At 34.3% G+C, this 15,675-nt stretch overlaps 1 protein-coding gene across 1 annotated transcript in view; it reads right to left on the bottom strand.

The window, feature by feature from the left end:
- Positions 1 to 15,675, bottom strand: part of eys (eyes shut homolog) — a 123,619-nt gene that overhangs the window by 35,568 nt on the left and 72,376 nt on the right. Inside the window, exons 24-29 of the mRNA XM_026277713.1 lie at positions 12,546 to 12,717; positions 11,592 to 11,670; positions 7,397 to 7,596; positions 4,033 to 4,157; positions 1,878 to 2,002; positions 828 to 1,053 (exon numbers count right to left, since the gene is read on the bottom strand). Of these exons, the coding sequence (XP_026133498.1) occupies positions 828 to 1,053; positions 1,878 to 2,002; positions 4,033 to 4,157; positions 7,397 to 7,596; positions 11,592 to 11,670; positions 12,546 to 12,717 (927 nt within the window). The remainder of the gene's footprint in view (positions 1 to 827; positions 1,054 to 1,877; positions 2,003 to 4,032; positions 4,158 to 7,396; positions 7,597 to 11,591; positions 11,671 to 12,545; positions 12,718 to 15,675) is intronic.

The following is a 15,675-nucleotide window of genomic DNA, read 5'->3' as shown; positions in this document are numbered from 1 at the left end:
CAAAAAAAAAAATTATATATATATATATATATATATATATATATATATATATATAAAACGTTATATTTGAGAGGGGTTTCCACATGCCCTTTAAACAGAGCATTCAAGCTCTGTTTAGGGCTAATATCAGGATGTAAAAATGCTTTTTATTTCTAAATTTTCAATATTTTAAACACCTAAAACCAGAATTTCATCAAAGCATTGACTTAAAAATAATTATACTGTAGGTTCCAGTAGGTTCAAGATTTGACTTTTATTTGATCTTGTGGGCTCCCTTTTTAGATATTGTTAAATATTCTGAAAAAAAATAAAAAAATAAATAAATAAATAAATAAATAAATAAATATATATATATATATATATATATATATATATATATATATATATATATATATATATATATATATATATATATACATACAGTATATATATTTTAAGCAGTGTCGATAATCTCCTAGGTTTACGAAGACAAGCAGATAATAAAGCTGATCAATGAAAACAAAGCACAAGCTTATTGATTGTTTTCAATTGTTCATGACATCTTTAATTTACCCAGTCCTTTTGCCAGTAATATTAAAAGCCAGCACAGTGGAAATCAAATTATAAATTATGTTTAAATGCAAAAACCTTTTACTTCTTAACTCTGTATATGAACGCAGAGAGTTTGCATGCTCTTCATGAGAAATTGACTGTGACTCAGAGAGATTTCAGATTCAAAACCAAAAACTATTCATGTAAGAATTTTATGTGGATTTTATGAGGCTGCTAAAAATATTCAGAAGTATTACAAAACTAGAAAATATTGCATATGCGGTTTTAATACCAACCTGTCGGCAGCTCAGTGTTTTGGAAGCTCTCCACAGGTGCTAAAGTGGGTTGTAACTCTGGGATGGGGTTCATGGTTCTCCACGATACAACAGAGATTGGAGGAACAGTGGATGTGTTGGTATTCACAGGGACACAGCTGACATTGTTGATGCCATCCTTACAGGAAAACCCATCAGGGCATGACTGGATCAAGCAGTCATCATAATTATATTCACAGTTTTTCCCCTGAAACACACAATAAAGACATTTCTCACAAGTGTTTTTGAAATGCCTGCTGGGATATGGTTTGATGCCACACTCAACCGTATTGTCAGTACAATAACAAGGCAGTCAGGCTTTCTGGAATAATTGCACTAGTATGTGGCATTTATGGTGAGGAAGTACAAAGTTTGATGCAATATGCTGAAATAAGGGCAGTGTTCACAACTAAAGGCTGAGGACATTAGAATTCAAGCATAGTGCAGAACTAACATTTGGCCGAATATGAGTGTAAATTACAGTTAGCCCAGCAGGAGCAACTATGCTTTTAGCTGTACGGGTACCTATATATGTACGAGTGGAAATTGCTTTGAGACTTAATGAGCGATGATATGTTTTCATATGTAAAATTACCTGTAGTATGTATAACAACTAGTGTGTAAATAAAGTATATATATAGTACTTTATGTATATAATATCTTATTGCTCATCTTTTTGTTTAACGGTACTTCGGCAGGCTGTTTAAAAAAAAAAGCAATGCCGCAGAAACTAAAATACAAAATAGGTAAACAGTGTGCAAATTCTACCATTGATAAGTGACATCTGTGCTTCCCCGTACTTGAAAAGCACCACTGGCACATTGAATACTAATAAACCCTGCTGCCTACCGTCCTGAGGATGTCAAGGATATTTAAAGGCCATTGCAATATTGGAATGGAAACAAACGGATGGCGAAGGCCTGACAGGAGAAAGACAAACAGGATTGCGTCTCTCTCAAAATCACCTCAGGGGAAGATGAAGAGCTCACGGAGGAGGAGGGGGTGTGTTGAGGGGGACTCAGTGAGACTTACCACAAATCCAGGCCGACAGAAGCAGGTGTAGCCATGGCCAGGTTCATTCTGGATGCACATTCCCTGGTTGCATGGTTGCAGCAAGCACTCATTAATGTCATCTTCACAGTGAAGGCCTGTCCAACCTGCCAGGAACAAAAACCCAGAGTGCCACAGTGAGCCCACCCCATAATCAACAACATCCCACCTCTCCATGCCCTCCCCTGTCTCAAAAGTTTTCTACATTTCCACAATGGAAAGCATCCACTCTCACACACATACAGGCTGAAAATATTTTAATATTGTATGAGGCTTGTGTCTGTTTCAGTAGCCTGCAAGAGTAAATTACTCCCCGGAGGAACCTAAGTGATTTTTGCATTGTGGAATCAAGATGCATGAAGCCGAGACTTTTCATAAACATGGATCTCTCTTGTTCTTCAGACAGGCTAAGAAGAAGGTAAAAAGGTAAAAAAACCAAACAAAACATTGACAGAAAGTATTAAGAAACATGTACTGCATTTCCTAAAAATGACTGTCCCCGTCATTCATCATAACTGGATAGGGATCAGTGTTGAAAAAAAAAAAAAAAACTTTTATAAAATCATTTTATTTTTATTTTTATTAATTTGTCTGCAATAACAAAGATCAGATGAAAATGTGCATCATATCAATTAAACAATTTTAATTAGACCATAGTGCTAATAAAACTATGAGGATAAATTTTAAATAAAATTAGGAATATACGTATCATTAAAAAGTCTGGTTCAAAAAACTTTTGTAAATTTAAATATATTTTGTAATTTATTCCTGTGATGGAAAAGCTGAATTTTTAACATAATTTACTCCAGTCTTCAGTGTTACCTGAATAAATCAATCTAATATGCTGATTTGCTGCTCAAGAAACATGTATTCTGATGTTTTTATGCAATCAATCAAAATAACATGAATGTACAAGTTAAACGCTAGTCAGAATAAATAGCCAATAACTAAAACTGATGTTTTTACATTAACACTCTTAATTATTACTTCAAATAAATTGTTTTCAATTGATTTCCCAAACCCTTTCCATCTGCCACTGGTCGGGACAAACAGATAGTTCCGTCCTCAAACTGAGTCAATGTTGCTGTGTCAGGTTGGTCGGCATACACAAACAAACAGAGCATTGTTTTGATAGCTTGCAATGTTTGCATTGTCTCTGCATATTAAACTAGGTAGAAAGTATTTCAATTTGGAGAAAATGCAAATCATCAAGATGTTACTTATTGTCATTTACCCTTACGAAAGGAAAATATATTTACCAATATATTTCTTAAAATATATTGTGATATATTGTAATATATTATTTAACCTTTTTATTTCTAATATTTTATATATTTGAATACATTTAATAATATATTGATGATACATATATTATATAATATATTGCAAAATATACAAATGATTGCCGCTTTCAATATATTGCAATATATTGGAAAAAATAAATATATATAAGAATATATGCCTAATATATTACATGATATTTTCCAATATACTGCGATATATTTTTGTTTCATAAGGGTACTGTGTTTTACGTTTGCAGTTGGTTCAAGCTCCAGTGGCTCAGCTTCTTTAAGGAAAGCGCAAATATGAGTATCAAACCAGCCTTGATTTCACTACATTGGCTGCTGGCCAAATATATTTTGATTTTAAAATTCTACTGTTTGTTTTTAAATCTCTTCAAAATCAGGCAACAGTACTACTGCATCTGATCTGTTACACCCTTACACTCTGCCAGTTCTGAACTGCTGAAGTTTGCTCTCAAGACTTACTTAGTTATTTTCTTTGCCGTTTAATATTTCTTGATTTGTTGTTTTATGATTTTACTTTCATGAAGATCACCCATTTTACAGCTTGTGTTTTATTGTTTGTAATCTTTCATTCTGTGTTTTTTACATTTTCTTCTGTATATTTTCTTGTTGGACAGCACATTGGTCAGCTTGGTTGATTTTTAAATTGTGCTATATAAATAAACATTGTATTGTATTGCATTAACCCCTGTCTATGGCAAAAATGCCATATTGAGTGAAAGCCTATTACAGTACATACAGTATGATGTCAATAAGAGGTAAACCATATTCGAATGGCATATACATTGCAATATATTGTATATTTTCTATAAAATAGAAAATAGCCTCACCTGGTCGACAGTGACATTGGTAGCCATTGATGAGGTCTTGGCAGATGGCCCCATGAAAGCAGGGCTCAGAGCAGCATTCATTCATCTCTACCTCACAGAAATCTCCAACAAAACCTGGCAGGCAGCTGAATAAAAACATTCCTCTTTTAAACATGGCACAGAGAATCAGATGTTTTGATTCTCTAAAAAGCATGTCTCTTTAAAAGGTTGAACAGAAGGCTACGACTTTCTGAGCCACGGCCTTGAGCCCATCAAAAAAGCAAATATTCAAAAGGAAAAACTATAATTAATGACAGACATATGGTCAGCTAAGCTCATGAAAGCCCTGCCACACAGATGGTGAGCAAACTGAAAAATCTCTTATTAACGGAGTTTGTTGGCATGTAGCAACATTTCTAAATATCTCCTGGAATTTTTTAAGATTGGTTCAATTATCTGTACTTTTAAAAGTCAAGTTCTGGAAAATGACGCTCAGTTAACATATGGTGATTGTATGTGTATTCAGTGCATTCTGTAGTCATGATGATTACACTACGCAGACTGATGATTACAAACAGATATTTCGGTATACTACAGAGCTCTGAGCGGTTCACTAGCAGTTCAAACACTAAAATACATATTTTAAAGGTTAGAAATGACAAATTTAGCTTTTTACAGTGCTTAAAAAGATTTAAAAACGCTTCTACATAAATTATAAATCAACTAACATGGAAAGGCATAATTCAAAACAAACAGGCAAATGTTTGCTCTGTCTCCACACCGGTAAAAAGAGATTTCAGCTAACAAACAAAGAATCAAATCTGTAAGAATATCAATAGATAGTAGGTCAAGATGAACGACACTGACAGATACTCTTTCCAAAGTGTCCAGAGATTTCTTAAAATAGATTCTGCATGGACTAGTCAGGGGGTTCGCCTAAATAAATTAATAACCTGAGTTTGTGAACACAGATCTCACCAGAAACCATGCAAATTTATACAGCCCCAAAAAATATTTCAATATACATAAAAAATATTTTGGTCTTCTGTATTATCGGTTCTATTCATCACACACACACACACACACACACACACACATGCACACACTCTCCAAGACACTTGAAGAAACCTTCCTACAAAGCTACCTAAAGAACTATGCGCACGTGTACCCAGGAAAAAAGGTCTACTAGGCCTACTGTAGCTTTGCAGGTAGGTTTCTTTAGGTGTCTTGGAGATGTTGTCGCGGTTCTTCTGGTTTAATTCTGTCTCCGTTTTTTTCTGTTTCTTCAAGTAATTACAGATGGACTGGATGATGGAGAGACCAGATCTCTGTTCTCTAATCACTCCTTCTGCATACAAAAATCTTACTGGATTATTACAATTAATGGCAAAAGGAATGTTTGGAAATGTAAACTGATATTTTCTACTGACACACTAAAGCAAAAGATAGAAATAACAGGCTTAAAACTTTATATTCTGATTTACATATATATAAGATGTATAAGATTCACATCATTATACTGTTGGGAGCATAAGATAGCAAAGCAATGTTTTTCACATTAAATGTTTATATTCAATATTCCAGGCAATTTGTAGGTTCCAGACAATTTTTTTTCTATACATTTTCCTTTGTAAAATGGATATGAGAAAATATGTATATATTATGTTAGATTTTTCATTTTGTATGCTTACTAGTGCCTGTATTTAATAGGCATTTAAATTAAATCAGAGTTTGACAGTTGCAGGAAACTTCCAACTAAACCAATCTTTGCCAAAAGATTTGTACCAAGATTCTCAACTATGGTATGAAAGATATCAGAGAATGACTTGATATACTATTTTACACAGTGTGTAATGGGCTTTCCCATTGTAATTAATCTATCTATTCATTGTCTCTAATTTCCATATTAATGTGTTCTTTGGGCAGCATGTAATAACAAATAATTTTATATCTGATATTTCATAGAAAATTTACTTATTACTTCTCCATAAAATGCCTGATAAGCATGCAGTATATCCTGGGCTATATACATATTTAATATATATGCAATCAGTTTATGCCTAATGAGAGGCATTTTTTCTTTCTTTCTTTTTTTGGTAGCTTTAATATGGCTTTCATATCAGCCTTCAATCTGTTCTGAATCTTTAACATTATACAAAATGATGTAGGCTGATTTAAAATTGAGCTCCAATTTTTGGTCTCTAAAATGTGTGCTTTTTCCATTACCAAATGAGACAGGCTTTAATACAATCGGTCTGCGAGTCATTAGTCTGCAAGTGATTTCAAATGAGAGTAAACACAAAGTGAGACGGGGGCGTTTGTTTTCCATTTGAGAAAATCAATCCAATGAGGCCTCATTTGGACAGACAATGCTTTCTCATTCCACAGCTGTCTTTCTGTCCGTGCATCTGTCCACCTGACACAATGAGAATTGCAAATAGCATTATCGCCTGGGCTAATCAGAGACTCAAGACGGGGGCCATATTCACATTAGAATATTGTCTTAGGAGGAAGAGATAATGAGATATATTATGTGTTGGATGGGCCCTTTTATGCAGAATGTGGACCACAAACAATTTTTAGCCTTTTAGTTCAGCGATAATGTTGTAGCAGCTGCTGCATAATCATCCACTCTGGCAGACCTTTAGAAAGAACCAAGAGAAACTGTGGAAATGTCGTATTGGGATTGTAGCAAGTTGTAACTAATTACACATTATATATTTTAAAATAAAGTACATGTAAGTTTGTTGAGCCTGCTCTTACTTGTTAATGGTTTATTGTTTGTGAACAAATACACAAATAAATATTTGTGATTATGTTTTTTATAGTTTCACTTAAGAAGGTTTCTGCAGGTCTGACCAAGGTAAATGTAAGACTTTTTTAAAAAAGCATTTAAAGACCAAGTAAAGAAAACTTTAGGAATAAATTAACATGTTAATGTTGTCTTAAAGAACATGTCTAAAAATGTGAATACTGTACATATGCTCACTACCACTGGATTACGGAAAGAAACAACTTTAAATTCAAACTTTCAAACTATTCAAACTTAATTTTTCATTTCCCCATTTTATGCCCCCAAAACAAAAATACTGAGCTAGTCATTATTATTATTATTATTATTATTTATTTTAATTTTTTTGCAATGCATGCAATACTTAAATGCCATTACTTAATTAATTTAATACTTTCTACTCTGGTTTAAGACTTTAAAGGCCTTAATCTGTGTTTCCAAAAAGCATTGTAAGTATAAGTAGATTGAAGTAACCACTGCCTTCAATAGTCTCTACAATCAAGTTCTTTTTTTCAGTGCATGGCAACTGGAACAACATTGTTAAACATCATACACATAAAAACCTAAAGTTCCATCTAGAGTCTTGTTTTTTACCTGCACGTGAAATTGGCCCCTGGTCCATCCACACATGTCCCTCCATTGAAACATAGGGAGAAATTATGAGACGTCTGCAGACACACATTCTGGTCAATCTCACAGTTCTTCCCAGTGAAACCTTCTGCACATATGCAGGCGTATTTGTCCAGAAGATCCACACAGGAGCCTCCATTAAGACAAGGATGAGTTTCACACTCCTAAATGTAAAAGGTAGAAATAAGGGACTTCTGAAAGAAATCAATGTTCCTGTGGCTCAGTGGTAGAGCATTGCGTTAGCAGCACAAAAAAGCAGTGGGTTCAATTCCCATGGCACACACAAACTGGTCAAAAAAAATAATTATAGCCTGAATACTACTGTAAGTAGCTTTGGATAAAAGCGTCTGCTAAATGCATAAATGCAAATGTAGGGAAATTTGCAATTAACCAAGTCAGATTTAGTATCAGAATTAACCAATACCCCATGCATACTAATGATTTCTTTACACACAACCAATAATAAGAGTAAATTTCAAGGACTGGTAGGCAAATGTTTACTATAAATTTTTACTGAATCACTTGTTTATTGCTTGATCGTACCATTTTCCTAGGGCACTAATACAGATTTTACTGCAGGCACACAGCTAAATTTAATTACATTTCTGTGATTTAAAGATTTTCATATAAAAAGGATATATGGTACATTAGTGGTGTTGATACTGCAAGTGAGGATACAAACAGATCTCGTCCTATAGTCATTATGGGAGCAAACAGCAGCTAATGATTTATTCTAAACAAGCCTCTGAAGTCCTCCAAGCAGCCAAGTGTTTCGTCTCAGGGGTACATTTAAGGCCATGCTAGGTATTAAATCAATTAGGGATAGAAGCATTTTAATCAGACATTAGTGTTTAGATGATCCTGTGGTTGTTATTCAGAAAAAGAATTCCCACCATCTAAACCATGCAGGAATATATACAGTATGTACAATATCCAAGATTTACTAAACTGAAGTATTTACATTTCTGATGTGGGAATTATGAGCTGCATAAAATGGACAATGTAATAACTTTACACATGAAACACATATACAATCTATTCTCAAAAAGCAAACAAACTTACCATAGCATTGATAGAATTTCGTAATACAATATAATGATTACTGTGCATTAAATTACAGTCTTTTGCCTTTCAGTTCTTGATTTTTCTCTCTTCTCAGGAGATTATAGTGCTCCATTTCCCTTTTTAAGCATCATAAAAGTCTAACTTAACCCGACAATATGTCTGACCTTTCCATCCTATCATTGTTGTCATTGGAAGTTTAGAATATGAAACTACAGTAGGCCATATATTATATTTCAGGAGATCAGGTAGAATGAAGCTTACTGACTTTCTCAGTCTCTTATGAAGTGCTGTCATTTATAACCAATTCACCTTCATTGCTGTAACTATAGGGAGAAATTAGGTGATCTTCAATTCGTAGAGTTTAATAATTTCTGAATGTTTGACAGTAAACTCAAATGACAAAATGAGTCAATGAGAAAGTTTTACAATGGTATATTTAAATTCCTTCTTCAAAATATTGCACTGACAATGAAAAGCACTCATCTACACCTGTATATCGGAATAATATGCTTTGTCATACTACTACAAGATAACTCAAAATTGAGTTCTTGAAATCTGGCTTTTCCTGCTATGATTTAGTGCACCTATGCTCTAATTCAAAGAAAACAGTGTGAAAACTGATTCAACCTTTTTTACTATGTTTTGCTTTTATGAGGCAGAGTACAGCACAAGCAGTAAAGATATAGAATCTTTATTTATCACCATGCAGGTTCAGTTGAACTTGATTCTGCAACTTTTAGATGTCCCTTGAACAACCCCCCTGCTGCAACCTGGGAATAAGTGTCTTTTTTAATTTATGAGCAGAACTTTGAATGATTTAGGTTTGTGGAATGATTGAACACACACAGACACTTACTGTACTTGTTGAGTTGGGGTTAAATTTCTACTTTCACAACAAAATGCCTACAATACCTCACTGCGATACAGCACTTCTGTAATTCACTTAGTACTGTGTCGAATCTTTAAGTAGAATGTCTTTATTCTAATTTGTCAATGTATTGTATTAAAGGGATAGTTCATCCAAAAATGGAAACAATCATCATTTACTTACCTTCAAGTTGTTTCATACCTGTGTAAATTTCTTTCTTCTGGTGAATACCAATGATATATTGAAAAATATGTGTACCCAAACAGTTGATTATGATCCCGTTTTAGTGCCATGTAAATAAAAATAAATAAATAATAATAAAAAAAAAAATCAAATATTATGAGATTAAAGTCATAATATTTTGAGAAAAAAAGTAAAATTTATAAAAATTATGTTTTTGAGAGTATAGCCTATACTGCGCTTGCAAATGGTCCAGATCGGGAGCACATGGAGAAAATCCAGTGGCCTGGCAACTGATTTGATATGTGTGGGATAATTAGCAGAAATCATGTGTCATATACTTGCAGGCAAAGTATGCTTGGAAATAATATTTTATGTATTTAAATGCATTCATTATTCGTAATGCACCAGCCACCCAATAATAGCACTAAGCTTTGCGCTTTTGATACTTTTATTATAACACAAAGTCTCAGTTTACAAATTCTGTCAGTTCTATAGCAAAATACAAACAATATGTCTTACAATAATGTGTTTTAACACTCTTTAATATTATCACTTTAATCTCATAATTGCTACGACTTAATTCTATTAAATTTTGACTAATTGACTTCATAATTTTGGATTTATTCTCAAAATATTTAGATTGTATTCTCATATTTTTACTACTTTATTTGTGTTATTTATTTACATTTTTATTTCTCAAATTATTACGACTTTAACCTCTTTTAGTTACATGGCACTAAAACGCCGTTGTAGTTGATGGACCCCATTGACTTCCATTGCCACTTGAATGTGAATAAATTATAATGGAATTTTCATTTTTGGGTGAACTATCCCTTTAAATGTATTTACCATCATTGTGTTAAAAGCCGATTTTGTATAGACCTTTGATATGTTCTGCAGTGTGGCTCAACAGACACTGTAATTTATTCCACTTCTGTCATACAGAGAAATTACAATAAACCAACTTGATTTGACGAGGACCTCCAGCTGGGTTTATGCCTGCACACACCACCAATGGCAGCACAACCAATCCACTCCATTTGACATTTGATCATCGTTACTGAAATTTTAACACAAGTCAACCCCATTTTACGGAAAAAGGCACTGACAGACACTTTTGGCAGTGTTGGATGTCAAATAGTTGGAAATCCTTTCAATAGTGGGTCTAGTGATACTCAGCTCTTACCATTGGAAAGTATGTGTCCAAGCTCTTGTTCACAGACTCACGGTTTGTGCTTGTGTGATGCTGTTGTCTGTCCTAACAGCTTTACATTATAGTTCCTTGTCTCCACAATGAAATATGGCGGTCATGTCTAAGAGACTCACTGTCACTGTTAAACTTTGATTTCATTAGAGCCTGGAGACACTTTAGACAGACACGGCCTTCTCTATCTGACATAATGTGCATATTCATTTTGCCAGCATATTCATTCGGAAATGAATGCACAGTGTTTTCTGGTCTCAAAACAGTTTGTATTTCAGCGTACCTGCATTCTGTTTATTGGATTTCATATGCTAAATAACTTTCAGTTGAAGATATTCAACTAGATTTACATTTCCTAAAGGAAATAACAGTGCTGGCAAGGCAGGGAGAGTGTAGTGTGTAAGCTTTTAGGTTTTGTCATTGTTATGACACTCATGTTTTTGTCAACTGTGTAGGAGAATCTACATACGAGACACTGACTTTGCTCTTTTTTTTGCTATCTTTTATTTAACTATAGCCGCCTTACGCTGCAATCAAAATTCACTATGGAATTTCATGCAAGAAGGCCAATGGGAATTCAATTGGCATCATCACGTTGGCTACATAATGGACCCTTTTCTCAGTTTAAGGGTTCTCAGAAATGTAAGTCATCATAGATGAGTAAACATCTGTAGTGGTGAATGGAAACTACAACAAATATCTATATTTGTTTGGTGTTACCATTTGCTCCAATAGCAAAAAACAAACAAACAAAAAACCTTCCCACGCTTCCCAAGCTCTGATAACTTACTGTACTAGATGCACTGAGAACCTGAGAAGCTCAAAAAGATCATGCTTACATTAATGTTGATCTCACATATGTGACCAGTCCATCCAACCTCACACTGACAGCTGTATGCATCAGTTTCATCCAGGCAACTGCAATGATAAAAGAGATTGTTTATGTGCCCTGACGTGCAAATTCTGCATTCATTATTTATGATTTATGAGAGATGACTTTACATGTTGATAAAGCAACAACCTCAACCACAATTACCTGCACAGTGAGATCTGACAGAGGCTTTACAATACAGTATAAAAACACACCCGAACAGCAACACTAATAAAACAACAATCTTGTATAAATGATTTTCATAAGTGAGGGTCTTGTGAATAAAATATAGTCAGTTCATATTATAAATGTTAGAAAGTCGTGTCGTACGTGCCACTGCAATTCTCACACTCATGCTGTCTTGATAAAGTCACATTGATGGTTAATTAATGTGCAAGTGCAACATTTACTAGATTGTGATTAAATAGCTAATTTCCAGGTTTAACTGCTAATGTTGGGTTACAACATTATCTCTCTCTCTCTCTCTCTCTCTCTCTGGGAAGTAGAGTCCTTTTATATTCCTTATTATTACCATGACAACATGCAGTCTACAAAATTAAAAAAATAACAAAGCTAAGATGTTTCCCAAGTACGGTTCCTGAGGGAAAAATCTGTCCTACCCAAACTGTTACTATTTAAGGCATTAGCACTTTGTTTAAAATCAAATTATTACTGTAACTTGGTTAGAAGCTCAAAATGCAAGAAACAGCTGGTAACGTCTAATTATGTGGTGTTTACTGAGTACCAGACTGCCAAACAGCTAATTGAGAGTGAGTTGGCAAGAAGGATTGCGAGTACATTACGTTCTTTAAAAGACTCACAGGTACCGTCTCTTTCAGAATGGATGTGATGGCCATTTGCAAAGCTCTCAATCACAGAGCTTGAAAACACACATCGTTACAGCTCAGCAAGGTTAATGTACCTCCCATGAACACAGGGGTTGGACGAGCACTCATCAATGTTTCTCTCACAGTGATAGCCCATGAATCCTCTGGAGCACACACACTGGTAACCATCAAGACCATCGATGCACATCCCGTTGTTTCGGCATGGATTAGATTTGCACTCATCAATGTTCAGCTCACACCATTTACCTTTGGGGAGAACAAAATCAATGCCATATGAATACATTACATTGAGTATTTAGAAGTTCTTGGAAATCAAGGTGATGGATATATTATACGCCTGATATCAAGGTGAAAAAATGCATAAAGGTCCTCGCATTCAAGGACCTTGACATTGGTGGTATTGTGTTCCACTAGTCTAACTTTAGAAAACATAAAAAAATGTGTATAAGCTTAAAAAAAAAAAAAGTGTATAAACAAAATTAATTTTTGTATTTTAGAAAAATAAAAACATATTTGATTTGTTTCAAATGGTTCCAAACAATCTATGAGCTATTTTCCATGTTTTCGGAAGTCATAGTTTTGTGCAAAAAATACCAATTAAAAATTTTATTTAATTTTTATTGTGTCATTTTGATTTGTCTCAAATAGTACTACAAATGGAAGTGTTCAATGGGAGTGTTTTATCACTAATACTAGTCATTTCAGGCAATTTGCAGGATATTTCTTATTTGTGTATTTATTAATGTGTAGTTATACTTTTGTATATAAGTGGTTATGAGTGCATTATTCTTTGCCCTGGATTTATGACCAAGTTGAATGACGTAAAAATCCACTACAAAAAGGTTCAGTAACAAACACCCTAATAGGTCATAATTTACCTGGGGAAAAAAAGCTGTAAATTCAATAAGCTAAGAAGAGCCAGTAAAATCCAGCGGCAAGTAAGACTCCGTAGACACCCAGGGACAGGTTGACAAATGACAGAGATAAAAACGAGAGCCAAAGAGCTGCGATACTAAAGAGCAGACAGCCATTATTCTTCCTCTCTGTAACTACACAAACAAACGGAACCATTTCCAAAAGCCCAGAGACATCTAAATAAAGAGCAAAAGCGATCTTTTAACATTATGAGTCAAATGCTGATATTACAGGAATGTAAACTTAATTCACGCTTGACTACACAAATAATTCAGTCACTTCGGACTTCAGGTCATGCACTGATAATAAATTAAAACTTTATTTCAATTACTCACTGCTCAATACACAGCCAGCGAGAACCTGGTGTATCCCACTAAAGAAGTTTTCAACCTTTCTAAATAAAAGGAACTGAAACATAACAATGAGGCAGATCATTAACATCTAATTAAAGTGTTTTTTTCCATTTGCTCATTCATGGACCGCTGTTAATTCCCTTCATATTGACCTCCTGGTTAATCTGTAATGAAATTATTTCCCTGCGGATAGTCATCCGCAAACACAACAAAGTGTCAGCGTATCGACTGGGCATGAATTAACTGTAAAAATCTTATTAACCCCAAACACGGTTTTTGATATTCAATCACCACATGCTGTGTGTAGTCAGCCATCAATCAAGTACTTTGTATCTCGCTGCTCGACACTATCTGGACTGTAGATTGTAAAGAAGTGCACATCTGCCTCGCTTCATAGACAATACATTTACACTGTCAGCGCTCCTAATGAGATTATACAAAACCCTCTTAATCGGCATTTCCTTGTCTGATTTGACAAATAATGCGCCGTCCTATCAGACTTTGTAGAATATGAGACGCCAAGCAGGAGAGAGATTATAAAGCTTTTGGGTTAATCCTAATGTTGGCTCTCTTAAGGGTGCTCACTGTACTCATCTGAGAGGAGAGAGAAAAACCATATAATCTTCTCTTCCACTCCTCAATTACTCCTCTCTGCAGGAACTTCTTAAATCCACAGCGAGTTATCATGTTTTTTATCAAGAGACCAAAAAAAAAAGAAAAAAAAGAAAAAAAAGAGAACTAGAGCAATGTAAAGAAAGCCAGAGAAGAAAAAATATAAGAGAGAAATAAACACTACGCACAAGATAAAACAAGAGAAAAGGAGTTTGAAATCTCTAGTCAATGTTTCATGACTGCTTAATATCTCCCTTGATCTTTAAAATTTGTAAAATACTTGTTTTACCATTTAAAAAAATACATCTTTCATTTAATGGGTCAAATAAAGAAATCATAAAATGTTCTCAACATTTAGAAATTAAACAAAACATTGAATAACTTTTTACATATTATATTTATACATGCAGTAAAATTATATTTTATAATTTAGTCATTAATAATAACATTAAAAACAAACAATAACATAATTAAATAACAATTTGAGGTGTTATTCAATTTCTTTATTTATTGAAAGATATTTTGACAGCTTTATTCAATGACAAATGTATTATAATATTCCAATCACTGTCCTCTATAAGCTGGTACTAATAGATCAAAGTAGGCTAGCTGAAAGGTCTCTGATCCCCAATTTATTTAAGTGTATTTGGTGGGCACATATTTAAAAGAAATGTCATAATGAATATTTTTCATAATTTGATTATTTATTTGATTAAAGTGGTACAAACGAACAGTTATCATGCAGGTTTCCTAGCTTTAGATGCTACATTATCAAATAATATAACAGACAAGACATTGTATCAACTTTCTCTGCCTTTTTTCATGCAAAGCCGCTGATCTCAATAAAGGAGATGCTTACTAGATCCAAGCAAAATCACAAATAAAGTAATTTCACCGAACGAGGCACATTATATGGTGAGCATGAGCGTCACACCATTTCAATTTAAAAGTCATTTTGCTGCGGATCAGCCACAGAGACACGTCGGATGGCAGGCTGCTGCATATTGCCATTTGTATCTTTGATTCCGCCTTCTCGAGAAGTTGTGATGCCGTTACATGTCTTATTAGGGCAAATATTTGCTCTGAGCCCCAGTTGGTTGAACCAATCCAGAATATATCCTCCAGCCTGAGATCTCAGGGGACACGTCCGATTCCTCAGATGAGCTCGGAGCTGAGAGGAAAGTAATGACTGGTGCAAGGCAGAGTGGGGCCTGATAATAAAAGAGGTTTCTGTGGGAATTAGGGCCTGTGTGTCAGGCTGAGCTCTCCCAGGAGTTTCCATGCCTCTGAGATTTCTTTCTTTCCCCTCAGCAGGATGAGGATA

Source organism: Carassius auratus, chromosome 13, assembly GCF_003368295.1.
Source record: "Carassius auratus strain Wakin chromosome 13, ASM336829v1, whole genome shotgun sequence".
Classification (NCBI taxonomy): Eukaryota; Metazoa; Chordata; class Actinopteri; order Cypriniformes; family Cyprinidae; genus Carassius; species Carassius auratus.
This window is presented reverse-complemented; position numbering and strand designations above follow the sequence as displayed.